General features: G+C 45.9%; 1 protein-coding gene across 1 annotated transcript in view; it reads left to right on the top strand.

Moving 5' to 3' along the window:
- The window catches only part of LOC146189059 (uncharacterized), a 55,330-nt gene that overhangs the window by 16,303 nt on the left and 11,145 nt on the right, over positions 1–27,882 (top strand). Inside the window, exons 3-9 of the mRNA XM_084605173.1 lie at positions 670–747; positions 5,508–5,750; positions 11,395–11,412; positions 11,500–11,655; positions 17,386–17,539; positions 21,123–21,285; positions 21,973–22,097. Coding sequence (XP_084461299.1) covers positions 670–747; positions 5,508–5,750; positions 11,395–11,412; positions 11,500–11,655; positions 17,386–17,539; positions 21,123–21,285; positions 21,973–22,097 — 937 coding nt within the window. The remainder of the gene's footprint in view (positions 1–669; positions 748–5,507; positions 5,751–11,394; positions 11,413–11,499; positions 11,656–17,385; positions 17,540–21,122; positions 21,286–21,972; positions 22,098–27,882) is intronic.

The following is a 27,882-nucleotide window of genomic DNA, read 5'->3' on the forward strand; positions in this document are numbered from 1 at the left end:
TAAACTTGGTTTTAGAAACGCAAAGACGCAGGACTGTCTCACTTCATACAGGATACCTTAGCTGCACCCAGAGGAAAGGGGGCAATTGAAAGAAGACAGTCAGTGGGTACCGTAGTGTAAGGCTCCGTAGGAATATTTTTGTCCACATGTTCTCATATTTCACAGCACTCGGGCGCATTTTGCAATACGCCTCGGCTAAAACAAGGGTACCGCTGGCAGCATCAAAGCCAGCGTCTCTAGCGATCGCTGTTCGGGCGATCTAACCCCTGAACAATCAGAGAAGACAAACGTTAAAGTAATTTTATTGTTGAAAGCCGACTTATGGTGGCATGAGAAAAACAAGCAACTTCAAGGAATTTACGTTACAGTCGAGAGTAAAGACAGGCGCTTTAAGAGTCTCCCGGTGGGATCTGAGATGTAGAGTTGATTCTTTGATTTGTTCTATAAGAATTAATGTCCCATATCCACTCTGGGTATGAGAAATTCCGGATAGATAGGAGGGCTGTACGGAAGAAACTAAAAATTTTCATTTACGTTCCGGTAGTTCAAGATGCTTCGGTTTGAGTGTGCGCGTGCGTTCATACGTGCTGCAAGGGGTTTCTGGCAGCCGGCGGCTCACCGGATGATAGCTGGTCTTAAGTGCATCGTCTCCTTTCTTCATCTGTATAGACACGGTCACGGATAAGCCTACTTACAAGCCTGCCGCCAGCATTGGAGGAGGTGGTGCTGCTACCCCTGCGTCATCAAGTGAGTGCTTAGACGGCCGTGGTCAAAACTTGCGACACAGTTAAACCCCGAGATTTCGACCATACGGCATTGACAGTGCATTTCTCTGTCCGCTTTCATTAATACGTTAGCACTATACGCCCATCATTGCTTAAAGTGCTGCTGCCGTATTCTTCTCGTGAAGGCTCGATTGAGCGGACAAAAAGAAGAGAGCTGAAAATTCTTCTGCCCGCTTTCTGTAGATATTAAGGTAGGACAAGTAAAAGAGGGAGAGGGTGAAAGGCGACAGGTAAAGAAAGGGGAAAAGAGGTCACTAGAAAGACAAAAAAGTACGGAGAGGTGAGACTGTCCGTAGCTTTCACACTGTGAGTGTTGGGCCCTATCGAGAGGGCAAGAAGTGCGTGCGAAGTGTCGCACGGCATTTGACAGCTTGGATGATGCCACGTACCCCTCATGGAAAACAACTTGAATAAACCAAAATTAAATGATTGGTCGTTTTAAAGGAATATACGGCTTATATTTCTGAAAATTACATTGTACTTAATTTTTTCTTTATTTCTTTAGTATCCTTATCTGGGCACCCGATTTAATCACCAATTCAAATGAAGTGAATCACCAATTCACTTGAACGCTTTCGACCTCACTTTTCTTGGGCACGCTGTCGGCCATTTTATGGATTTGCTTTGGGTTCTGATGCATGCTAAGGATCAGTTCCAATTTAGGCTTCATGTTGACAATCTCATCATCATCAGCAGCAGCAGCAGCAGCAGCAGCAGCAGCCTGACCATACCCACTGCAGTGTGAAGGCCTCTCCCATATTTCTCCAATTAACCCGGTTCTGTGCTAGCTGCATCCACTTGACCCCTGCGAACTTCTTAATCTCATCCGCCCACCTAACTTTCTGCCGTCCCCTGCTACGCTTTCCTTCCCTTGGAATCCATTTGGTTCTAAACAGTTAAGCCGTTTAAAAGCAGTTAAACGGTTAGGGGACAGAGAGGACTTTGAAATCGAGATGAATTTCAGCCCTGCTGAGCTGCTTAGTGACTTACCTAAGCAAAATAAAACTAATAACGTTGATTTTAATTGAGAAATTTAATCTTGCAGACCTTTCATGTACAGTGCATAGGTAAAGGTACAATAATTAAAGACGAGATCTATAGATTAGGCTGGCAAAATTGTTGGCCTAAAATGTTTATAGCTAAAATTTTATAGCACAGAACACTCGTTCTCTGTGTGCGTGCGCGGTAATTCTTCATTTCATCACCCTCACACGTGTAGTATCCTCCGCTAAAGAGCCCATTATATTAGAGGCATTAAAAGAAAATTATGTAGAGACGCATACATATGTACGCGTCCCACCGGTAAAGAATAACGGAGTAAAGAAAGTTTTAGAAGCTATGAAAAGGGAAAGCAGGGGGTGAAGATCAGATAACGACTGATACGTAAGGACGGTGATATCAAAACTGGCAGCCTTCCATACGCAATGTCTCATGACCTCGAAGGTGCCGAGATTTTGGACACACGTTGACATTATCTTCATCTATAGAAAAGGGGATGTCAACGACTTGAAACATTACATACCGATCAGTCTACTATTCGTTATCCACAAGGTATTTACTATAAGGTAATCATAATCTATAGAAAAGGGGATGTCAACGACTTGAAACATTACATACCGATCAGTCTACTATTCGTTATCCACAAGGTATTTACTATAAGGTAATCATAATAGTATAAGAAAATAAGTATAAGAACGTGTAAAAAATAGTATAAGAAAGGGGATAGAAAACTGATACTGGTCCATTTACTTAGCATTCATAAGCTATGAGAAAGCATTTTACTCAATCGAAAGCTCGGCAGTCGTGCAGGTCTTGCGAAAACAGAGTATTTATGGGCCAAATATGGATGTACTATACATTTATACGACGAAGCCGTAGTACTACATAATAACAGTGATAAAATTACATCTAGAACGGGTGTTAACCAAGGAGACACGCTCTCGCGAGTTCTATCCACCGCTTTTTTAGATAAAGTATTCAGAGAGGCGGGATGGCAACTGTTAGCGCCAAAGGTTAATAGAGATAGCTTCTATAATCTGAGGTTCTCTTATGACATTGCCTGACTGAATAGCTCAGGTGACAAATTGCAATGATTTATGACATAGACTGGCGAAGCAGAACACTACACCAAAATTATTATGCAGAGGACGAAAGTAATAAACAGCCTCGGAAAGACAAGTTTACAATAGGCAGCGAAGCACTGGAAATGGAAAAAGAATGCATCTACTCATTACAGCTTTCAACCGCAGATCTCAATCACGGAACTAGATTTCCCTGAAGAATGAGATTTAGCGGGTTCCCATTTGACAAGTACTATCGCATCATGAATGACAGGTTACCCATATTTTCTTTAAAAGAAAGATTATAGCAATTGTATGTTATTAGCACTGGCCTATGTGGAGCTAAGGAAGGCTAACGTACGAAAGGAGTTCACCCTAAACTGAAGAATATGAAAAGAGCTATAGAGCGAAATATGGTGGGTGTAGCGTTATGAAACAGTAAGCGTAAGCACTGTGTCAACGAACAAACGCGAATTAATGATACTCTAACAGGAATCAAGAAGAAATTGGCATGACAGGTTACGTAATGCGGAGACAATGTTATGTAACCTCTATAACGGTGACAGACTAGATTACAGGACAAGCTTTAGCAAGAGGCGCCAGAAAATTAGACAGGCGCATGGGGCCAGAAAGTTTGAGAACAGGCTGATACAGCAGGCACAGGACCGGGTTATTTCGAAGGATATGAGAGAAGCATTTGCCCTGCATTTGGTATCGTCAGCCTCGTCATTATGATGGTGACACTATATGTACAACTACGAGATAGCAAAGCTTGAAATAGAATAAGCAATTTCAGAAATGTGGGGAATTCTCTGTGTCTGAAAGAATGCGACCGCTCATCTCGATAGAGCTGGGCTGGTGCTACTTGGCCCGCAGACTGTTTCGATGGTGAGAGATTACATTTTCTCACAGTAAGACGTTCTGGTGCCGCAGTCACCGAAACTACCCTTGCGGAGTATTAACAATTAACAAAGTTAAGAGTAAAATATTCAAAAAAGAATGTTTAATGTTTCACTAATCCCCCCTCGAAATACATTAGACTTAATTCGTGTTTTGGCGTAGCTCGATAGGATTGGTGCACGTTTGAAATACGCTTGTGTGGGGTGCTTTTTCTCTCGCTGCAAACAATACTAATCGTTTTCTGCGTTGTATTTAAACCAGGCTCGTGACTTTTTAAATTTTGCTGCAATTTTTGTACATTATAAAATTCATTATATTTAGCACCTAAACTGGCCTGGTTGTTTTCAGTATTGCTTTGCTACGACCACACAGCGCCTGACAGCGCATGCTGCTGCCAATCGAAGGCATTCAATACCCTTCCTCAGTTCAGTGCTACATAGTTTCTTTCATAGACAACTGCTGTCATGGCCACTGAATGCCATTGTACAGTTATAGTCGATAGACTATCGTCTCGAGAAACTTCAAGATAACGTTTTACATGGCGCTTTCGTGAGGACTGCTCTAATATCATGCGCGCTTACTCTTCTGATCTGCAAGCAAAGGCAGCACGCGCGCTCTGCTGGCTGCTGTCGTGGCTTTACGAACCCCCACACCTTATCACGTTGCAGCAGAGCGCTTCCCTAGTGAAAAAACCCTATGAGTCACAATAACCTCATACAGAATCTCATACTAAGCTCATACTAATTTCATACAAATGTCATATACTCTCATACTATACTCATTCATCATGTGAGAAATATAGAATTCATTAGATTTGTATGAGCTTAGTACGATAAATCTGCATGAGGTTATTGCGACTCATATGTTTTTGTTTTTTTTTTTTCACTATATGGTTGTCTGCCTTTTCACCTTCTTTCTCATTATCACCATCAAGCATGCATATGATTGAGCGCCTGTTGGGATCGTTTTGTGGGTATAGGTTGGCGCGAATTATGTAGGTCTTAGACTTTCCTGCGAGTCTACATCATTAGCAAAAGTCAAGCAGAAGAACCGCGGCAGATTTTAATAAGTTTAGTTCATTACGTAGTAGAATTCAAACATTGGAAATTTTCCTCCTAGTGGGTACTGGTCGGTAGTGAAGTTCTGGAATATTTCAAGATACAAGGAACAGAAAAAGGAGAGGTAATCACTTGCGCTGTTTTTCAATCCTACCATCTTTAGCACTTCATTTTACATGCTCACGAAGTATATGAAACGCCGAGCGTAATAAACTGAAGGTTTCATGTAACTCAGATGAATGGTTAATAAACATGCCGCACGGAAGTCCAATTTATCTCGCAAATGCCACACGTCTCTTGTATTTTTGTTGTCTCATAGATTGGATGCTGTTTTTTAACTGTCAAGCGTAGCTTTCTCCACCTAAATTTTTATTCTCAGAAGTTTTACCTCGCCTGACGAAAAAAAAAAGGAAATTTTTTCATGGTCTTCGGAAACTGGAGATGAACCGTGTTCCGAATCGGTTCGTAAAGGCTCATCTCAATCGTTTTGGTTCGAGTTGCACTCCAAGATGGCTTTTTTGCCACCACCGTCTTTTCGAATTGACAAGATTTTCTTTGCAACGCAACTGCTCTTACCAATATTTTGTTCTGTTCAAGAAAAGCACGATTCGTGAAAGTGCCGCTAACTTTGTTCGCGTGACAGGATTATACAGTGATGCTTCGCACACAAGCTTGATAGTCGCCTCTGTTTTCCCTGCTCGAAGCGGTGGCGAGCACCCCCAGTACAGAAGCAGTGACGACGAAGGCTGCCATGGTCACGGTGGAGACCACAGTGGAAGCATCGACGGTAGAAGTGATGACGTCGGCTAGTGCCATCGCTTCGGACACTGCAACGATGCCGATACCGACCGCGGCGCCATCGCCCGCCACCAGCGGCAGTACGGCGGCAGCTGTCAGCTCTACGAAGCCGAGTACGGAAGCACCCACGCCTTCGACGGCGCCCACAAGTGAGCCACTATAATTACTTCAGCTTACTCTTCTCCCAGTGATACTATGGTATGATAGACATCCCACACCATACTAATTATTCTATGAACTCTGACGTCACAGAAAATATACCCTTGTTCCCAGGCTGCAGCTGCCAATTATATTGTTACGATGCGGCAAGTACAGAGAGAAGATGTTGGATGACCGTGAAATGACGTTTAATGAATTGTTGGCGGACCTAGCGCGAGTGCTCCTGGCCACGCCACTGCCCGCTTCTTTCTCTTTGCGCGTCCGTAACATGACCCGGAGCCACCGAGCGATCATCCCGATCGTGGACGAGGAAGTTTACTGATGTTGATGAGTCCATGGCATGATGATGGGCGTGTCTGAATCTTGAAGAAGAAAGAATAGAACGGCTGCCGGCACGATGATTCCCGATGAACCTTGGTCCAGGACACTCTCAGGCCACACGTTGCGACGACTCGATGGCGGAGGCCAAGGCACGCACCGCATGGCATGGGCAGGGGTCATGTGTTCATGTGGGGTGGTGTTGCTTTGGAGTTTCAGGTCGGCAAATTGGGTCAGTAGGATCACGTGGCCATCGGCTCTCTGTGTGTGTCTTGTGGTCGTGCGGGTGACGTCTCGGTTTAGTCTCCTTCGTCGTGTCTTGTGGTCAGGGCGGGGGGACGAGACGGAGGAACGGCAAGGTCTTGATGGATCCGGCAGGCTCGGGAACAGCCATGCGATGCCTCCTAACCTTCAGTCGACGGCGCAAGAAGTCGCAGGGCGCCGAAGCTCCGGACCCGGATGAAGGGGGGATGATGAAGTACCCCGCCTCCAACCAAATGGTACGACGCGGCAAGCCGATGAAAACCGGAGAACAGAGAACAGAGAGAAGATGTTGGATTACCATGAGATGACGTTTAATGAATTGTTTGGCGGGCCTCGCGCCACTGCCCGCTTCTTACTCTTTGCGCGTCCCTAACAACAGGCAAAGGAAGACAACGAGAAATGAATCGATTGCCTAATACTGATTATGGCAATGTTTAATGGTGATATTCCAAGCTCTAATCGTCAAGCCTCAAGAGGTTCCTTCACTAGGCGTCGTGGCTGCAGTTCCTGAGCAGCCAGACTTAAGTGTGCTCTATGTAATATAGAATATATCGCTAATGTCGGCCACATGTGAAACGATGCCATGTTATCTCTAATCGCTACACACAGCAGACAGATTACCAATAGCGTACGCCCGCAAACCTAAGCTTAGTACAAGTATTTTGCAGGACACTGTGCTCTTCCCAACGTACGCACTTTTTTTTTCGGAATCATAATCAGAATTTATTCAATGCAATGACTGAATACAAAGATTTGGTAAATACAGGAGGAGGTCCCAAAGCCAATGGCTGCACAGGGGACCTACTGTGCACATGTAGGTAGAGCCGCAAAGAAGGCACACAGCTTGGTAGCGTCCTCTGGCTACCGGAAAAAGAACGATTTTTCACAGAAAACCAAATATTCAATCCGAAAATAATCCGTCCGTACGAACTTAAATTTCACTCTCATACAATTTAGGATAAGCGAGAATACACACAACCCCGGAGCCTCCCACATAGTACGTTAACCTAGTGAAAAAGGCAGCAGCGATGTCGAATGCACTCCGAAGCAAAGACTTCTGCTACCTAGAGCGCCGTCATTTTTTCAGGGTAGCTTATACAACTCATCCAGCCGAAAAAACGCCGCCGGCATTGTTGGTGGCGGTCGGCCAAAATCCTGATTGGTTTACACAGTGCACAGCCGCATTTAGCAGCGCCGTGGGCCTTCATGTAGTACTTTGCAAACTGCGAAATGACGTCTGGTTTTCTTTGCACCTGCAGCAGTTAGGGTGCCTCCACAGTAAATAGAGGTTCGTGGACAAGCGAAACCTCGCAGCACTCTGCTATCTAGCATGACACATTTTCCTAAAAAGTTTCCGTCTGGTACAATTACTCAAAAATTTGCACCGACCAATTATCTACATCGAGATTGACTCTTAGTCACTTCGTCATCCAAGCCTTTCTCGAGGACAAGCATAGCATGACTAGCATACTAGCATAGCATGACAAGTAGTTCAATTGGAATTGAGGTGTTTTTTTTTTTCTTTTGGAGAGTTGGGCGCTGAAATAATTGTAACAGAGAAAATCTAATTATTTATTAGCCGGTGCAGCATGGCCAGAACAACCAGAGCTCCGAGCTCATTTATTTAGGCAGGGAAGTTGACTGCAAACGCCGTGCTTCATCAAATAGATATTTCATGATACGGAAAGCTGATGTTGCTTGACATTTGTTAGTGGAAAAGACTGCGATCGATCAGCAGGAACGGAATTAAGACGTAACTCAACAAGCGGAATGTTACAGTGGTCTTAGAATATGACAGAAGTAATAAATTCATAGGCTCTAGCAAGCGACAAGGAAATGACAATATCTTTTTTGGTTAAAACGTCTTTATAAATATAAAGAACCGTAATGCTGACACAAAACAGGGAAGTGAAGAAATCTGCGTTGATTTCGAGTAACAAGGCGTCTGCAGGATTGCCGAGTAACTGTACTTAGCAGTCAGGGCAGCATCTACTCAGTAATTATGCCTCTTAAAAAGTGCCTAATCAGCAAATGACTTCTTTATCGTGATAGCGTTAAACTCTGCCTTTATCGGTGTCAGCTTTGACGGCAGCGTTGCGCGCGCAAAAAAATATTGGGGACCCTCAAGCTCCGTCTTAAGGTTATTACGCTGCTGCGTTTTAAACGGACCCTGTCCGGGTACGAATAATCGTTCACGCACATGCGCCTTAAGAGTATTTTATTACCTTGATCATTTAATAGGTGTCTATTAATATTCTCGCGCATACACGCATTCGTAAACAGCTACATGTGCGAAAGAAGACGCAATATAGGCTTGAACCTGCGCTTAACCAAACCGGACTAATTACCGGCACGGAATCGAAACCCAAAGGTCATGGAGATTTCGACTGTCCTCCGCCAACTGTCTGAAATGAGAAACTAGAATTGCCAGCTCCTCCCAAATCGACCATGCGTAATTACTGACGTCACACAACCCAATGATCTGACGTCACACAACCCAGTGTCAGGCTGTGTACGTTGCCACCTGCCCGCACCTTGGCAGTGATTTCTAACTCACCGTGCCGATGTCGATGCTAATACCGACAATGTCTACGACTTCGGCACTAGGTATCCTGAAGATGCAAGGTTTCGACGCTGTTCTAGGACGCACTTCATTCAAGGACATTCTAGGACTCACATAAGAGCCCTAATAACCATAAAGCGAAAGTTATTGTGTCTAGTTCTACTGCAGAGTTTATTTCAAAGAAACGTTTTCTTTTTTGAGACACACTTTAAGACAATTTATTCATGCAGCTTGCCGTTGTCAGGTAGGATGAGGAATTAGCACTGAAAGTGCCGCGTCCCAGGGTCACACATAGCCCGCCAACCTATCATCATCCAACAGACCCCCCGCCAAGACCCCCACCCAGGTGGGGGCAGTGTTTTTGGTTCGGAGCGAAAATCCTACCCGGACGAGAGCCGCTACTCGTCGCGAAGGTAGCCACGGTAACGAGGCTGCGGCCTCCTACTCGGACTAGAAGCTCAGTTCGCGGCAGCCGCATCGGTTGGGCGAGGCGCTTCCTCAGTTCAGACAGGGCCGGAGAGCGGCCTCTTCGGTGCCGGATATGAGATCAGCAACTCCACTCGACAGCGCGCTCTTGTTGCGGCGCTTGGTCATTCATTCATTCATTCATTCATAAATCTTCATTCATTAGTATGACCTCAGGCCTCGTGTGCCATCGTCTTCGCGCGTATTCGCGAGTCCGCTAGCTACCGCTTCCAGCCTGCCTCTCATATCCTCCGCTGAGGCACAGTGGTGCCCCCTACGTTGTCATGGAGGCGGTAGACTGGGTAGACAAGGATAATTACGATCTCTTTCCAACGGGTCCGATGAGTATTTTTGCGCGCTCGGTAGGTATCGGATAGATAATAGTTCCATTAACAGTGGAGACGGCAAATTCTGTTTTCTTGGTTTGGTTTGGTTTGGTTTGGTTTGGTTTGTGGGGTTTAACGTCCCAAAGCGACTCAGGCTATGAGAGACGCCGTAGTGGAGGACTCCGGAAATTTAGACCACCTGGGGTTCTTTAACGTGCACTGACATCGCACAGCACACGGGCGCCTTGCTTTTCGCCTCCATCGAAAAGCGGCCGCCGAGGCCTGGGATTCGATCCCGCGTCCTTAAAATCGAGCGCCGTAACCACAGTAATCGAGCGCCGTAACCACTGCGCCACCCCTGAAGTGACAGTGCGACTGACACTTTCTATTCCCTCTTTTTCTGCACAGCATGCAGAGTTAAGAAAGGCTTACGCCTTAAAATCAACAACGCGATTCTGGCATGGGATATGGTCAGGAACGGATCGGTCGTGGGTTCTGTGAAGTCACGAGGCCACGTGACACAAGTCTACAGACGCTGGCAACTCAGATAACTTAATTTCAGGATGAGCTGGAAATCGAAACTATCGGAACCGTTGGACCCTCTTTCAGACACGCTAACCCGGAACACTCACCCTCGTTTGTATAGGGTACGCTTAAAGCGGTGTTTTTTTGTATGCGTCTGTTGTTCTTGCACACGCGATAGGCTAAGGCATTGTGTCAATTACTATGTAAAATAATAGGGACCTAAAATGAGGAATTCGTCGTTATTAGCGATTAACGAAGGGCGTGCAAGGATTCAAAAGAACCATAATCGGAGCCATCACTGGCGTTACTCAAGGCAAATCTTAAGCACCCCTCTCCATCGAAACAGCATTCACAAATAGCATATATATCGTCTTAAGCAGCCCAGAGCCACGGGCAGTGGCCCACCGCTAACGTTGCGCACCGGTCAGAACGTAAGGGAATAAAATGTATACCGAGGTCCAAAAGACCGTCAGCCCACCGACTTCTTATCACTTCAGCCGATTCTACAGCTAATGCTGCTTTTTGACCTTCCTTCCTCCTTCCCACATACGAATTGCATTGCTAATTTGACGTCAGACTGCGAGCCATATGCCATCACCTGCGGTTTCGTTATTTATTTATTTATTTATTTATTTATTTATTTATTTATTTATTTATTTATTTATTTATTTATTTATTTATTTATTTATTTATTTATTTATTTATTTATTTATTTTATTAATTGATTTATTTATTACATACTGCAGGCCGAGAGGCCCCAGCAGGAGTGGATTATAAACAAATTATTACAGTGATCAGTAATACCAAAATGCGAACAAAATAGAGCACAAACAGCAGGAAATTAAAAATGATAATAGCAGAACATGAAATAATGCTAAACATGGTCATTTATCAGGTTAAGAGACTGTAGGCAGCAGGCTGGCAAGCTGTTCCAATCATTAATGGTCTGGGGAAAGAAAGAGTGATGAAATAAGCTAGACTTAGCAAAGTACGGGGTCAGATAAAGAGGGTGAGAGTGTCGGGTTTGTCTGGTGTTCGATAGTATTAGGTACGGTGAAGGATTTATTCCAGGTTTATGATTAACTAATAAAAATAAAAATTTGAATCGAAGAAATTCTTATCTCATCTGCAGCATCTAATCTGTAATGCCCTCATTTGTCTTTTTTGTTTCAGCTGCTGGTCCGAGCATTAGTAAGTATTTACCGTATGCACGACCTGTCAGTGCCCCGTAACCATGACTACGGGTCCGCACTTACATATTTTCTCTCGATTCCCCAGATAACTACACGCTCATCTGCGTCTTCGAGGCTCTCCCTGCCAAGCTCTGGAACAGCAGCTACTCGTGCACGCACTACGTGTACATTCGCTTTTTTGTGTACAGCAACGATCCGGACCCGTCGAACCCTCTGATATTCGAGGCCAAGAAACCAAAGGGTGAGTGTGTGCTGTATGAGCGGCCATATTGGAGGCCCGGGTTTGATTCTGCCCGCCCAGAAACCTACAAGAATGGTCTAAAGCCGCTACATGCGGAACTCTGCGTGTTATTAAGCATGAAGTTAGCGGAGTTTAGATCGCGGTCATGGCACATGTCGCAATCAGATGGACGTATGATTGCATGTGGGACAAAGAGGCGAAGGAAACGAAAACGGCAAACAGCACAGTAATTTACTCGACTTGAATAGACAACAGTTATAGCTAGAACGGGAATGTAGGCTGCGGGAAATGTAGGCTGCCTCTCCATATTAATAAATGTCAAGGATTCTGCGACATCCTTTATTTGTGAGGTAACTGTGTCGATGATGTCAGGTACAGTTAAGCACATGCTGATAGGGAGGGTAGAAGTTTCGTGTGCGTAGTGAGTGTTTACTTTTGAAATTTGCTCTGTGCTCGAACTAAGTAGAAATTGTTTGACAGAAAACCATTGTGCTGCATGTCTGCTAATAATTATGACGCCACTTGAAGTATAGTTAGGTATTCTATGAACGTATTGATAAATATCTTAGATGCGTGCGATTCGTTGCGAAACTTGCTACTAAATTCATGCTGCGTTCAGAAAAAATGGCTGTCATAAAATACCGATGGGAAGCGTTTTCCTTCTAAAGTGTGGCGGCTGTGGAATTCCGCATGTCGCAGCTTTTGTGGGTACTGCAATCGCTCACTGCTTTGAGCAGTGAGCAGCGCAATCGCTAGCCGTTTGAGCCAGCGTCATAGCATGTTATTAAATCGGGTTTATTTGCTATGTATCAAGCGAGAGAGAGAGAGAGAGAGAGAGAGAGAAAACATTTATTGCACCCGTCAAAAGGTTGGTGAGGATCCGAGGCGAAGCTCTGTCCCAACCATGTCCTCCCCCTCAGCCATCGACCTGGATCCCTTGGATCTTAGCAGCGGCCAGGGCAAGACGGATGACTTCTCGTTGCCCTTTTTCGTCCTGCTTGAGAAGTAGTGCCTCCCAGGACTCATCTGTTCGGTCAGGTTCTCCAAATCTAGGACACGTCCATATCATATGGATCATGTCCGCTATGCCATCGCAACGTTTGCACCTGGGGCTAAAAATTTCCGGGTGCCACTTTCTGTAAAGCTGGGGGTTCGGGAATACTCCAGTCTGTAGCTTACGCCACATAACCTCCTCGCTTTTGGTGAGTTGTTTACACGCTTTTGGTAGTACTGATCTGCCTAATTTGTAATGATTTAGGATAGCGAACACTAACAGCAAAAAGATGCTACGCTCAGGCGTCTTCCACGCCGACTTCTCTCTGAAACACGGAACTACTTGGAATTACTTGTGGTCGTGCTTACATTCCTTTAAAGGAAGGGTAAAAGAAAGCCAAAGACAAACCACTGGTGACCATAAACACGCTTCTTGCCTAATCAGTCTTCAGCGCGGAGCTCACCGATCTGGTTCCTAATCAGTCTTCAGCGCGGAGCTCACCGATCTGGTTACCTCTAACACCATAGAGTAAGATAGAAAAAAATTTATTTGTCGATGCTGCGACCTTTATTCAAGACTTTAGCAAGGTGGGAATACAATGCAGAAGCACATATATGCTCCAAAAAAAAAAACAAAAAGAAAAAACAAGAAACACACTGGCGCAAGAACAAACATTATACTTCGATGTAGCGGTGCAATAAATATAAGAAAATTTAAAGGTTAGTTTCGAAAATTTAGGTACATTTCAGTACTGCGTCAAGCGATCTTATTCCAGCCTGTAATTGTTCTTGAGAAAAAAGAGCAATTATAGACAATAATTCGTGCTTGTAATGGTGATATTGTAAATTCATGTCATTTTCTTGTGTTGTACCCAGAGGATAACGATATATAATTTCTTCTGTGAAGGTTTTATGACATTTGATTAATTGTAAACAAAATTTTAGACGACAGATTCGGTTTCCGTAGGAGACTGTAAGCAAACTACTTTAAGAAGAGCAGTGACAGATGTGTGGCTATATGAGTTAAAGACAGATTTTACTGTCGTCTTATGTACTCTCTCTAATTTAGCAGTGTTGTATTTAGCGAAATGATCCAAAATGTTACCCCTAATTCTAACATGGGAAAAATAATGGCGTTATTTGAACGTGATTGTACACTCGGGGGACGGAGCTTCAGGGCACGTCGGAGGAAAAATACTTTTCCTAGAACATTATTTGTGACATTGTCAACGCGCTCTGTCCAAGAAAGGTTATTGCAGATATGAAGGCCAAGTTGCTTGTCAGTAGTCACTTCAGAGAGAACATGATGAGAGTAGCACAGTTAGATAGGAGAGGATTCTTTTTCTGTGCTACACTCACGAACACTTTTTGTACATTTGACACATTTGCTATTGATCACACCATGACATTATAATAGTGAAATTGTTATTTCACCGAACTTGATAATCAGTAGAAATTATCTTTTCATACAACACACTGTCATCAGTGTACTTTCAAATAGAAACTGGGATGTCAGTTGAAATATTATATAGTTTGTAAAGAAGCTTGTTACGCGAAACTTAATCAAATTCTTTTTTAAAATACAGCGTCAGTTATCTTCCTTCACTTTTAGCTTCCACAAAATTGTCTTTAGTTAGTAGTAGCATAGTTGCGCTGGAAACTCCTCGTCTAAAGTTAGGCTGTGCACTAGCTTTATTCAATAAAATCTGCTTTATAATAATGAATAATATGTTCTAAAATATTGCACGCTGTAGAGGTTGATAATATAGGACAGTAGTTCTGAACCAATGTTCTAACTCGAGTTTTAGCAATTGGTTTGATTCTGATAGTTCTCCAGCCATCCGGCAATGAGCGTTCATCTAATCGTAACCTGCATGGCCGACTACCCTCTGATACCGCGTCAACAGGGATAATTAGCGCTTCAAATTGCTATAGTGCACTCCAGAATCGAGATACACGGGAGCAGAGATGCAAACACCTGAATGCATAGATGGTAAGACTAGTTGACATTATTGAAAAACGCTTGCTGACACGCTTATTCTACGGAATATCCCGTGCGAATCACAGCTACTGTTGGCTTGTTATGTGGCTACGTTGGATTGACCATGGATCGGTCTCGTTTAACAAATTCCTAATTAAGGCATTATAGCAAAGTAATCATGATGGTATTTAGTCTGTTTTATGGCTTGTTATGTGTATCATATTGGATTGGCTTTGGATCTGTATTTGGTCACGCATTCCATGGACAGTCATTTTCTGCGCACTCCACTGATCAGCCAGTGAGTGAGTGAGTGAGTGAGTGAGTGAGTGAGTGAGTGAGTGAGTGAGTGAGTGAGTGAGTGAGTGAGTGAGTGAGTGAGTGAGTGAGTGAGTGAGTGAGTGAGTGAGTGAGTGAGTGAGTGAGTGAGTGAGTGAGTGAGTGAGTGAGTGAGTGAGTGAGTGAGTGAGTGAGTGAAAACTTTATTGAATATTTCAAGGGTTTCGCGGTTGTGAAGTCTTCGTCGTCTTCTCTGGCGCTGGCGACTTGAGACTTCTCGTCAGCAAGGGTGGGCCCCTATTCCAAGGCTCCACTGAGTCGTGCTGCATCAGTCGCGTGCTGCACTAAGGCCCTTTGGGTCGCGAGCTCGCCGCTGGTGAGCCGACTCTCCCATTGCTCCGCACTCGGGTCTTCGTGTTGGTGGAATGCTTTGTTGCGTTCGCATCCCCACGTGATAGGATAAAGTGTAGGTGTGGCATCGCACCAAGGGCAGGTGGCTCTGTATTGTGTCGGGAACATTTTATTAAGTATGTGTAGGTTAGGAAAGGAGTTGGTCTGTAATCTGCGCCAGCCGGTCGCTTCCTCCTTTGTTAGGGCTTCGTGTGGTGGTGGATATCTAATTCTAGCTCCCTTATGCAAGTGCAAGATCTCTGCGTATCCCCCCTCGCAAGCCTGTAGGCGGAGCTCCGGAGCATCTGACTGCCCTGCTCGGAACGCGTAACCTCGAGCTAGGCTGTCTGCTCTTTCGTTCCCCCCTATGCCCGTGTGGCCCGGGATCCAGATTAGGTTATGCCTGGGTTTCTCCTCGGCGGAGGTTGCCCCGCTGAGTATTTTAAGGGCTGTTCTGCTGATCCTGCCCCTCGTGTAGTTCCTGCACGTCTCCTTCGAGTCCGTCAGTATGTTGAGAGATCGGCCCGTTCTGTAGCCTTCTGCTGCTGCCAGCGCGACGGCAATTTCTTCGGCCTCCGCCTTGCCGGCGACCTTTGCCGTGGCACACGTGATCATGTTTCCTTCCTTGTTTACCACTACCGTCGCGGCTACGCGTTCTCTCTCGCGCGGATATACGGCAGCGTCCGTGTATACGGTGTTGTCTAACTGGGCTAGCGTTCTCTCAACGTACTCGGCCCTCGCTTTTCGTCTGTTTTCGTGAAGATTGGGGGTCCATGTTTTTCGGCAATGGTCCCAAGTTAATGGTTTTCCTAAGGTGGTCCGGTACGTCCGCGTATCTGTCTACCAGTCCGCTCGTGTCCCGACCCAACCTTCTTAGGAGCGCTCGTCCCGTGGGGGTGCCTCTGAGTCTCGTGATTTGCGTTCCCAGCAGAGCTTCGGCGAGCTCGCTGAAGGTGTTGCTGATGCCTAGCTGGAGCAACTTTTCGTTCACCGTGTGCTTGGGTAGGTGCAGAGCAGTCCTGTACGCCTTCCTGAGAATGATGTCGGCTTGCTCTCTTTCCTCCTTGGTCGTCGCGTGGTACGGCAGGGAGCACGTGACTCGGCTGACAATTAGGCTGTTAACTAGCTTGAGAGTGTCTTCTTCTCTCATTCCATATCTCTTTTGGGAGACTCTGTTGATCATACGGCCCACCTGCTCTGCCGCCTTACTCAGCAGGCTGATGGTGTGGCTGCATTTCCGGCTTCCTTGCAACCACATGCCCAGGATCTTTATCATGTTCTTTTCCGGGATGTTCTGTCCCTCGAGAACGACCTCCAGTGTCACTTGGGTGGGATGCTTGCCGACCAAGAAAGGTTTTCACCCTAAAAAAAAAACAAATGCTCGCAAAAGTTGACATACACATAAAAAAAACTTGGACGGGTCTACGGGCAAGCGACATCGATTGATTGTGATGGGAAGTGAGGATGCTGGGACTAGCACATATTTATTGTTGCAGGAGTTCTTTGTGGCATGAACGTTTGAGGACATCTTGTCTAAGCTTTGGACGCGAAGCGAGAACTTGCTTTCGAAGTTTGTACTGCACTCAAAACAAGCTATTACGACCACCGCAAGAAACAAACGTGGCGCGTATTTGAAAACTAACAGCCAACACTACAGTCGTGCTTACGAAAGAACTAACATATATTTAGGGTTACCGTGAAGTTATAAAATGCAGACAATATTTACGTTCAAGTTATCCCTGAAATTGCCAAAATTTCTAGATATGAGGTAAACAAAACCAATTACTTGGCACCTCACTGAATGAACTGCAGACTCAGATGATGCCCCCCCCCCCCCCCCATTTACCAGGTACTCGACGGGACCTGTCTGGTTATACAAGGAAGAATAGCGCTCTAACGAAATTAGCACCAGGAATAAGAAAATTAAAAGAATGATTTCTTGGCATTGACTTTGATTGTCGCTCCCACTCCAATTTTCCTCTGAGACAATGGGCAGATACCCAGACCTATATTACTTAAATTAGTGCATGACAAGCTTGATACGCACCGGACTAGCCGATCGATGATACACAGTGCATGCGCTGTTGCAGATGGTACCGTGGATCTCTATTACGACCAGAGCGACGCCGAGTGGAGGCAGTACCAGTACCGGACGCTGGACAACCGAATCAAGCAGATCAAGAGGCGGCACCCGGACAGCCGATACTTGCTGGGAATGTGGGGTGCCGCCTACACCAGGCTCATGTAAGTCGGTAACAAATATTTCATGCATGAACGTAACGCAGCACTGAGAAGTAACATGAAGCAGTGAATAACGCTCCGGTCAGGTGCAGTTGGACAATGGCAGAGCAGGGAGACCACATGCTCCAGGCAGCATAAAAAGCGTTTGCGGTGCATTTTCTTCTTTGTTTCCACTCATTCCACATATTTGCACGAGAGGACAGAATGGAAGACAGCGGGAGAGTGAGTTAACGTGTAATTTTGTGATTTCGTTTCCCTTTACGTGAGCAAGTTAAGTGAATCAACTTCTGGCGTGTGTGATTCATTGTTTCTATAATGTGCATGGGGCCCTCAGTGAATCGTACCATACGATCGCTTGCTCGTAAGCAGTAAATTACAACTCCAGTACTCCCATCACAGATTGCTATTGCCGTGGTATCAGTCATTTTCAAGCTCTGAAAGTCACGTGGCGTCGCCAACTGATCGAGAGAAGATGACAAGCCCCGAGCCACCTCAATTGCTCCATTTCCTTGTGTTCCATATGTAGCACCCAGACGGTCCTGCCGCTTTGCTTCTCCGCAGTATATACATATCTCAGGAGCTCGGTACCGTGAGTGTTAAATTTCACCTCCAGAAGACGGAGTGGCTGCTAGGTGGAATGGCGTGAAATTTTGGCGGCCAGCAATCATGAGGCGACATGGCAATAATGAGTGCAGTGGCACTCTGGCTGCACCATAAGCTCTTAGCACGCACCTTACCTCTGTTTCTATATAAATGAGTTCCAGTACTAGCACGGCCGACATGAGAATGTAGTGCTGTTTCTTAAATACATTTCTGGGGGAAAAAGCAGTGACAACCGCATTTCAATTTCAACCAGTTTTTTCTCGTCCCTGTATCTGAAAGTGCAAGTCACCATGTTTGTATATTTACATAGGCTTTTTATTTTCATTTAACAGAATGTTAGGTGCTGTGATCCTTTTGGTTTTTTACTTCTTTTCGATTCCTTTTGCACTACATTTGTCTGGGGCCCTCACTTCCTCTGTAATCAGTATGACAGACGGCCGGGCAGCAAGAATGGAATTATATCGTAATTACCACAATAGATACTACATTTCTTAGATCACTGTAGTTTTTCCTTTCCATCTACTGCGTACCAAGAAATAGAAGGAACCTAAGCTGTGCGTTTCAGCACAGCATCTTTAGGTTTGGGGGCCAACTCAGCTTCAGACCTGCGTTTACAATCGTCGACAGCTTAGCTGACGTTTCGCTGGGTTTCCTCCACACACCCACGGCCCTTCCCTTTAGTTTCTAACTTTCATGTCTCGGCATCTCGCCTTTACTTCAACCGTCTAGCTTCCTTACTTATAGTTCGTCTACGTCTTCAGAGCATCTGTTTTAAGACTACCCCCTAGTCGTTCAGTAGCACCATCAAAACAAGGTACAACCTGGAACGCAGCCCCCGCTATTACACTATTATCCCTCGAAGCCCTACTGTTATCTGGTAGAATGTCAGACAACGTTATCACAGTAGTACACAAGCCAGTCATCACACGGCTTCAAATTTAGACACACACACACACACACACACACACGATGGTATACATCTGCACTACGCTTGTTTCATTCCCTTATCACAATCACTGCAATTGAATCAATCATTCAACGAATCAAACAACACTAAGTATATAATATACACTCCACACAAGGCGCCTACTAATTCCCCAGAATCTTTCGACTCGACCTTCACTAGCAGTATGATGGTGCACTAGAACGAGGAGGAGCCATCTACCTTGGCAGACACGTATCAGGTCTGTAGTTCCGGTGGCTGCCGCATCGCATGACAGCGCCACTCGCATGTTTGCCCCGGCAGGAATTTTACTTGTCCTTGAAAGCTCCCTCTTAAACTTGATTACAGCGATCGGATTTTCGCCACAACGTCAAAAGTACGCTACACTTTAAACAAAAACATGTTACAGGTAACTGCACGCTCATAGAAGGCAGTTCCGAGTAAAAGTTCGCATCAGTTTTTTTTTTTTTCAACCTTGAACCAAATTTAGGAATCCGTATAAAAGCTGAAGTACATACCGAAATCATTTTGATCAGCTGTGAGTACTGCCAAATTCTGCAACTACAGAGTAAATCAAATTTTCGAAAAATCTTACAAGGTGGGGTAGATTTTTAATTAGGTAGGTTTTTCGCATTGCGTACTTACAAGCGTTGCCATTCGCCCACGAAAGAAAGCTCAAAAGCTTTCTCAGAGCTACATAATCGATATTAATCATGTTCCGTTGCTCCAAATGCGCACCATCATCGCATTCTTAGCCTGCATAATTTAAACCCGTGGGAGTTAGATCTCAAGCGATCAGGGCTGGCAAATAATTCTAGCTTGATTTCTTCCTGGAAGTGTAGCAAAATGATGACTGCTGTTTTTCTCAGCAGTGTCGCTTAATGACAAATATGTTCTACTTTTGTCGCCCGCCCATTGTACAAGTGTGTCAGCCGACTGGCGGAGAAAATGTCTTTGACATTGGGTTACGATTTCTAAGGATTGAGATTCCCCCCTGGGCGCGGTGGCCGCATTTCGACAGAGCAGTAATATCAGAAGACCTGTCTGCAGAGCGATCTTAGACGTTCAAGAGCCTCGGGCGGTCTAAATTAAACCGGAGCTATTCACTGCAGCGTCCCAGTAACCAATAATCTGCATCCTGACTAGAGGCTCTAGAAAATGTACCATTTACGAGAGCTTCAATCGTCAATGTCATTGCACTTGAATTTTCAATACGAGTGTCGACTAGTTACTGTTCCGCCTTCAGCAAAATCATGTTTCAGTGCTGGCAATAATTTCTTCTCATTCACTCACTTACTCTTTATGCAATTCCCAGTCGGAAAAAACTACAGAAAATTTTCTGTTGTTACGACAGAATTTCTGTGCGGTTTTTGACGGGAAACCTGTTGTGACAACAGAACGTTCTGTAGTAACATCGGAAATTTCTGTAGTTACAACAGAAAAGTGCTACAGAACTACAGACAACAGAAATATACTACAAAAAAACTACAGAGCTACAGAAAAGTACTACAGAACTACAAAAAAAACTCTGATGTGTACGACAGAACTACACAAGATTTTGTCGTATTTTTGACACGGTTCTGTAGTTTATTTCGACTGGGTTGTTAGACATTTGTAAATATTACAAGGTGCCGTTATAACATAGACAAGGGAATCGTCTCGCCTTATAACGCGTCTGTCCTACGATAGTAGAGTAATTAGGACCACTGCGGGAAACCAGTGTGGCGGCGCATTTGTGATAATAAATAACAGAAAACTAAAGCATTCTGAGTGATTCTTTGTAGACATTTAGATTGGTTTTGTGTCGGCTTACGAAAGACACAGAAATTGTGTTTGTTTGCCTCAGCGGAAATGTTCGTGCGAACTTATGAGTACGCTCTCGACCTCTTTATATGATATATGGTTGACACTATCGACAGTTCAACAGTTTTATAGCGAAATGATTGATCAAGACGTCATTCGTTCATCATTTCCTGGGAAACAGCCATTTTCTCTAGGTTGTGTAATCCGCGATTGGCCCAATATTTTGATCCTACGCAGGTCTGGGCTCTGGGATCCTAAGATCTTGAGAGAAGCCCTGCACCGGACTCTGCGCGGCAACTTCAGCGAGAGAGTTACAATGGCGGACTTCACCGGTTTCGCCATCATCAATACCATTATACAGGACACCCGGCCTGCGGGTCGCGCTGAGCCATTTAGCACCGTGAGCATCCATGCATATTCGACCTGCTCCTAGGAACGTCCACGGGATAAGCCAATGAAGTCAGAGGCAATCTTGTCCAAAAACTACTACCGTGAAACTCTTCGCGTTTAGCTCTACGTCTTCGGATCTAGCGAAGTGAACGGATGACAAAAATGAAGTGGGAGAGTAATTGTCGGCTCTGCTCTCATCAGTTCCCAGTCGGAAACAACTACAGAACATTTTCTGATGTTACGACAAAATTTCTGTGCGGTTTTTGACGGGAAACCTGTTGCGACAACCGAACATTCTGTAGTAACATCAGAAATTTCTGTAGTTACAACAGAAAAGTGCTACAGAACTACAGACAACAGAAATATACTACAGAAAAACTACAGAACTACAGAAAAATCTTATGGTTACGGCAGAAATATAGGATATTTTGTCATATTTTTGACACAGTTCTGTAGTTTTTTTCGACTGGGTTCCGTTAACTACGGATCTTAATAGGGCTCCGAATATTTGCTGAAATATCGATTTAAGGCTGAACATCCAGCTTCTTCATTTATTTGCGGTCGAAAAGCTCATTTTGGTGGGAGTGATAGCTACTTATTTTCGTGAGAAAATGCCATCTCCTATCTAAGGTGCTCGATGGTTCACATCCTCTCTCTCTATCTCACTCTCTCTCTCTCTTGCGTTCTTCTATGGCAGATATTCCGAGGCACAGTTCACGGTCCTCCCATCCTGGAACCGAGCTGGGTATTTATACACACGGCGGCGATATGGCCAGGAGGCAATGCTCTTATTCCGGAGACGATGGTCGCTAACATTCTCAAGTACGTGAATGCCTTACAGAATCCAATTTTTCGTTTGCCATTCTTGTGTCCACCTTTACGAGCTATCATAAGTAAAACAAACACGGGGTTTCATTCAAAAGGTGCAGAGTCGCTAGAGACAGCAATTTTTCTTTTGCCATTCTTGTGTCCGACTTCGCGAGTTATTATAAGGAAAAACACGAGGCTTCATTCAAAAGGTGCAAAGTCACTAGAGACAACATTAACAAAATCTGCTCAGTTTATATGTGAAACCGGAAAAGCTTGTCGCATCATCTTTGCACACTTTTTTTATTTACCTGTGTTGTCGCCTCTATTGAAACTACTTTATGCTTCCAATGAAACTGGAAAGGTTCACGAAAGTGAGAGGGTTGGCCTGAGTGCTTCATATTGGAAGAAAACGACGAAAACAGTGCTTGCAAACTCGTCTTCAGCGAAGGCCAAACACATGTGTTTGGTCCTTCTCTGCTGTCCCGTCTGTAAGCGCCGCTCTCGCCCCTTCCAAACTAGACGGTCATGCAGACTGGCTGCCTCAGAAGTGGTCCATTGGGGTAATTCGGCACGCACATGCTTCCCTCATTTGGTAGTTTTGCTCATTTCAAAACGATTGCATTGGAAGACCCGCTATACTGAAAATTCTGAGCTGGCGTTGTGTGCGTTGACGCCGTTGCAGGTCTGTCTGTATTTTGATCGACGAATAACAAACGTGGCTCTGAAAAATAGTAGTTGGCAGCACTGATTCCACGGTGAATTGAGTGAGGTAACGTACCAGACATTGCCTCAAATTTGGAAGGAGCTTCCAACTAGTGTTACTCATTTCAGGTGAGAAGGTGCGACAGAAATAAACTTTCCGGGAATCTTAGATGCCAAATGAGGCATGCTAGTCATAACTAATGCAGGCAGTTTTATACACCAGGGTTAAGGTGGGCGTTTAAATCTATGTCAGATGGTTGCTTACAACAGATAATTAGATAACGCGGTAGCATAGGACAGCATGCTTATAAGCACTAGTAAAGTATTAGATAAATTTTAAGGGATCGATAATTAAGCAAGTCGAATCTACCTGCTCGTGAATGTGGAAACGCAAGGATAGGCGGGGGCCATTAACACTGTCGTGTCCTACTCTCAGAGGCGGAGCTTAAGTGTCCCGCATATATATGTTTATATTTATGACCCCTTCTGCGGTGTATGGTCCTTAGCGATAGACTGAGCGCATGTTATTGTTTCAGTTACACGCTTACATACACGTCTTGATTGTAGTGAAATATTCTTGGGCACAAAACGCAATAAAATAATATATGTATTTCGCACGAACCACGCTCAGAGGCCGCTGACGCTCAAAGGTGCACTTACATGAAGCTTTGCTTTGCATCATTTTCATGAATATGCTGAAAGCCGTCTTTGCCCGAGCATAGCTTTGTCACTCTATATTGTGAAGCCCCCCCCCCCCCCCCCCCTCCCCGGTATCAAGTATGAAATCCCGGCCATGGTTGCTGCCGTTGTAGCGAGCCAAAACTAAAGAGCAGTGTCTACTGTGTGTTATCAAAGCAAGTTAAAGAGCCCTCGAATTTTTGGGGGCAGTCAACTGAAACATCCTTCATAGCCTGAGTTACTTCGGGACGTTACCTTATATTGCAAAATCAACACTTTCTAAAGCGAGATGTGACCACAGTTATCGTGTATGATCAATGCAGGGCATAATGCTTCTGGGAGCTATTAGTGTGTACGTTCAAAAAATAAACTGCCCCTCTCCATGGTGTGCCTATGCATGAGCTAAGCAAAGAACATTAAATGTTGTTTTGAATTGTGAACTAACTCCTTTTTGCCCTTCTAGTTTGTAGGCTATCAGAGCCTGACATCGAATTCATGATAAAAGCAGCCGCCAAGGAAAAACCCCAGATGCTAGATTTCAGTAGCAGCATGATCAAAAGATGCACGTACTATCCACCAGCCACCGCAATACCATGCCAACGTCAACTTTAAATCTATGTAAGGTATCCCCGATGATGATGATAAACTCTTTATTTACTCCCAAAGAAGGGGAACCAGCCGAAAGACTGGTTGCACTGCTTAGAGAAGGTCAGCAGGGATCCCTTGGGACTCTGCGGCCTCCAATGCGCGCAAAATGAGCTGGCGCTGTTGGGCGAGCTCGGTGGTACGCAGGAGGGACTCCCACGCATCCCTTGTAGCTGTATTGTCTGCGTTGTGTCGTATACATGTCCACACTATGTGAATGAATGTGGCCGGTTGTGAGCAGTGTTTGCAGCTAGGTGCAATAAGATTTGGGAAAATTTTGCTATATAGCCATGGGTTGGGAAAGGTTTCTGTTTGTATTTTGCGCCAATGGACGGCCTCGCGCCGGGATAGTTCCCGGTGTGCAGGGAGGTATAGACACCGTTCGAGCCGATAATGCTGGAGGATGTCCGTGTATGTAACAAGACGTGAATGAGTGCCTTGGGGAGTGTCAGAGGAAGCGGCAGGCTGAGGAGGGTGCTCCACCCGGTAGCTGAGTTCTCGGGCTAGAGCATGCGCCTGTGCGTTCCCGCTGAGCGCCTCATGTGCTGGGGTCCATATGAGAAGACGAGGTGTTGACGGTAAGGGGAGAGATCGGAGGATAGTGGGTGCCTGTCGGGATATGCGACCTGCATCGAAGTTACGAATTGCCTGTTGGGAATCGCTAACGACTACTTTGTAGAGGGGTCGGTCAGAGATAACGCGATGGCAACCTCTTCTGCGGTGGTAACAGTTGCGGCGTTGAGGACGCTGCAGGCGTTGTGCCAATTTCGGTGCGGTGCCAATGCAACCGCAACCATAGCGGGGCGACGGGGGTGGTGGGAGGCATCTGTGTACGTAACGTCGGGGCGACCGGTAAAACGTTTGTGGAGCTGCCGGGCTCGGTCGGCTCTGCGCTCTGTATGATACTCTGGATGCATACGTTTGGGAAGCGGAGGTATACGAAGACTGAGTCTCTGCTCAGGCGTGAGGTCCATATACGTAGAAGTCGCCCTCAGAGGAGTGATTCCTACCTGGCTCAGTACTGCACGGCTCGCATGTGTCAGCGAGAGGCGCTCATATTAGAGTCGCTTCAATCAGCTCGTCGACTGTGTTGGAGATCCCGAGGGTCATCAGTTTGGTGGTGGAAGTGGACATGGGTAGACCCAAAGCTGTCTTGTATGCCTTGCGCAGTGATGTATCCAGTCGTTCCCGATCTGTTCGCGTGAGGCGAAGGTAAGGGGCAACATAGGCAATGCGCGTACAAACGAAGGCTTGTACGAGGCGCAAAAGGCTGGATTCGCGCATGCCCTTATGCTTGTTGGCGACTCTCTTGAGCAGGCGGCTGATCTGGATTACAGATTGATCTATTCGCTGAAGAGTAGTGGCGTTTCCTCCATTATCTTGTAGATGAAGGCCCAGGATACGTATTCGGTCGGTACGGGGTATGGGAGTGTCCTGTACTTGTAGATTAAAGGATGCCGGAGGCGATCCGGGGCGTCTTCCCTGGGTTGGGACAATGATGTATTCAGACTTGGTGGCCGAGCAGGATAGGCCGACTGTGGCCAGGTAGGTACCAACGCGATCGATGGCTGTCTGCAGAGTCTCCTCGATCTGGCCGTCACTGCCGTGTGTAATCCAGAGAGTGAGGTCGTCGGCGTATAGGCTGTGGTGCAAGAGGAAAATATCTGCCAAAAGATTGGGCAGGCCAAGCAGCGCAATATTGAACAGGAGTGGGGAAAGCACTGAGCCTTGGGGTGTACCCCGGCTTCCAGGAGAGATGGTGGAAGGATCTCCTGAGCCGGTGTCAAGTTGCACTGTGCGGTTCGTGAGAAAGTCGCGTATATATGCATACGTTCGTTGTCCCACCCCTAGGGTCTGGAGGTTATGCAGAATAGCTTCATGCCGGACATTGTCAAAGGCCTTCGCGACATCTAGACCAACTATGACTTTGGTGTCCAAAGTGCTATGTGTCAGCACCTGATGCTTGAGCAAGAGCATGATGTCTGGGGCCGCAAGGTGTGGTCGAAAACCAAACATCGTGTCTGGAAGTAGGTGATGTTCTTCTAGGTAACGAAGAAGACGGGTCTGAATTACGTGCTCCAATAGTTTTCCCACGCAGGACGTGAGAGAAATGGGGCGGAGGTTCGAGAGAGTAGGTGGTTTGCCCGGCTTGGGGATGAGCACGAGGTTGGCGCATTTCCACTCTTGCGAGATGGCTCTCCGCTCCCAGCATTTTTGCAGAAAGTCTGTGAGAGCATGAATCGAGGCGTCGTCGAGATTCCGAAGCATACGGTTAGATATCCGGTCCGGGCCTGCAGCTGAGTTTGTCTTGAGACGATTGAGCTCAGCTCGTACCTCCGATAAAGTGATGGGAGCATCTAAACGGACGTTTTCCTTCCCCTGATAAGGAGGGAAAGATTTCACCGGTCCTGGGCGGATGTAGGTGTCTACTAGCTCCTGTTTGAGGGCGTCTGAGGTGCCCGGAAATTGGTGGAAGATACGCTGGAGCTGCTGGCGGGCTTGGAACTTGCTCCCTTCGGGGTCGAGGAGGTGACGGAGTAGTTTCCAGGTGCTTCTGGCTTTGGGAGTCTTATCCATCTGGTAACATATATTGTGCCAGTTTTGGCGTGTAAGCTCTACGGCATGGTTTTCGATTTTTGTATGGACTCGGGCGAGCCGTCGTCGAAGATTCCGATCCCACTTGCGAGTTTGCATCAGGGCCTCCAGCTTGCGCTTGTGGTCCCACAGTTGGGCATAATATCTGTCGCAGTTTGGTACGGAGTCTTCCACAGCAACTTCAGCTGTGACATCTGCAACTTGTTTGAGGATGTCGGCTGACCAAGCGGCGATGTTTGTGATAGGTTGAGAAGAGCCTTGCTCTGTTCGCTTGGCGCGAAAGCAGTCCCAGTTGACCACTTTAGCTGGTCGCGTACGTTGTCGAGTAGGCTCCTGAATGACAATCTCCAGAAGGTATCCCCGAGACTGCTTGGAAGGAGCTTCAGTCTACCACGTTCGGGACCTCACATGGCATAACTAGAGGATGTAGTTCGTGGAGAAGGCCATGAGGAGTACGTTGTCCCTGAAACAGCATTATGAATCGACGAAACTCACCTAATGATTTATTCCGTCAAAGTCAGTGGAAAACGTCCCGTCACGACGTTGAACAAGTGTGGTTGTCAGCAAGCACCACCAATATCTACATACCCCAGGAGAACCTCCCTACCCTTCCCCCCTCCCCTCCCCCCTCGCGACAAGCAAGCGCTGCGCAGTTTGTTTCTACTATGGTAAGCTCGGTTGCATCCTGCGACACTAGCCGTAAAAAGAGAAAATGGCCATGGGTACTTCTCAAAGGTTTATGGCGACAAACTGGCTTCGAGGACGCCATGTTGATGACTACTTACGTAAGTTTCAGCCAGCCTGTGCCGAGCCGTCCGTGAGGTTGCTGTCACCGACACTTGCACGGTTTTTCTTCCTGCACCGTAGCTATGATGCAACCTTTCGACGAAATCCTTTCAGCCCCCTTGGTTCAACAAAAAAAAAAACCTGAATCTTTGTAGTGTATGCTGGTAACAGAATAATCTACGATGATCCTCTGGCGACCATGCTACATGAAGACGCCGCAAATGTAGCGCCGACGCTTCACGCTAAAGCAACATTGACGAGAACAGGTAGTACTACTACAACTACAACTGTACTGCTAGTTCTACATTCCCTTACCATCCCTTGTACTACGACTACTACTATAAGTGGCAGTACGACTATTGCCAGTACGGCTGCTATGGCCAGCGCTACT

The sequence above is a fragment of the Amblyomma maculatum genome, chromosome 5 (assembly GCF_055883805.1).
Source record: "Amblyomma maculatum isolate TAMU_Amacu chromosome 5, ASM5588380v1, whole genome shotgun sequence".
Taxonomy (NCBI): domain Eukaryota; kingdom Metazoa; phylum Arthropoda; class Arachnida; order Ixodida; family Ixodidae; genus Amblyomma; species Amblyomma maculatum.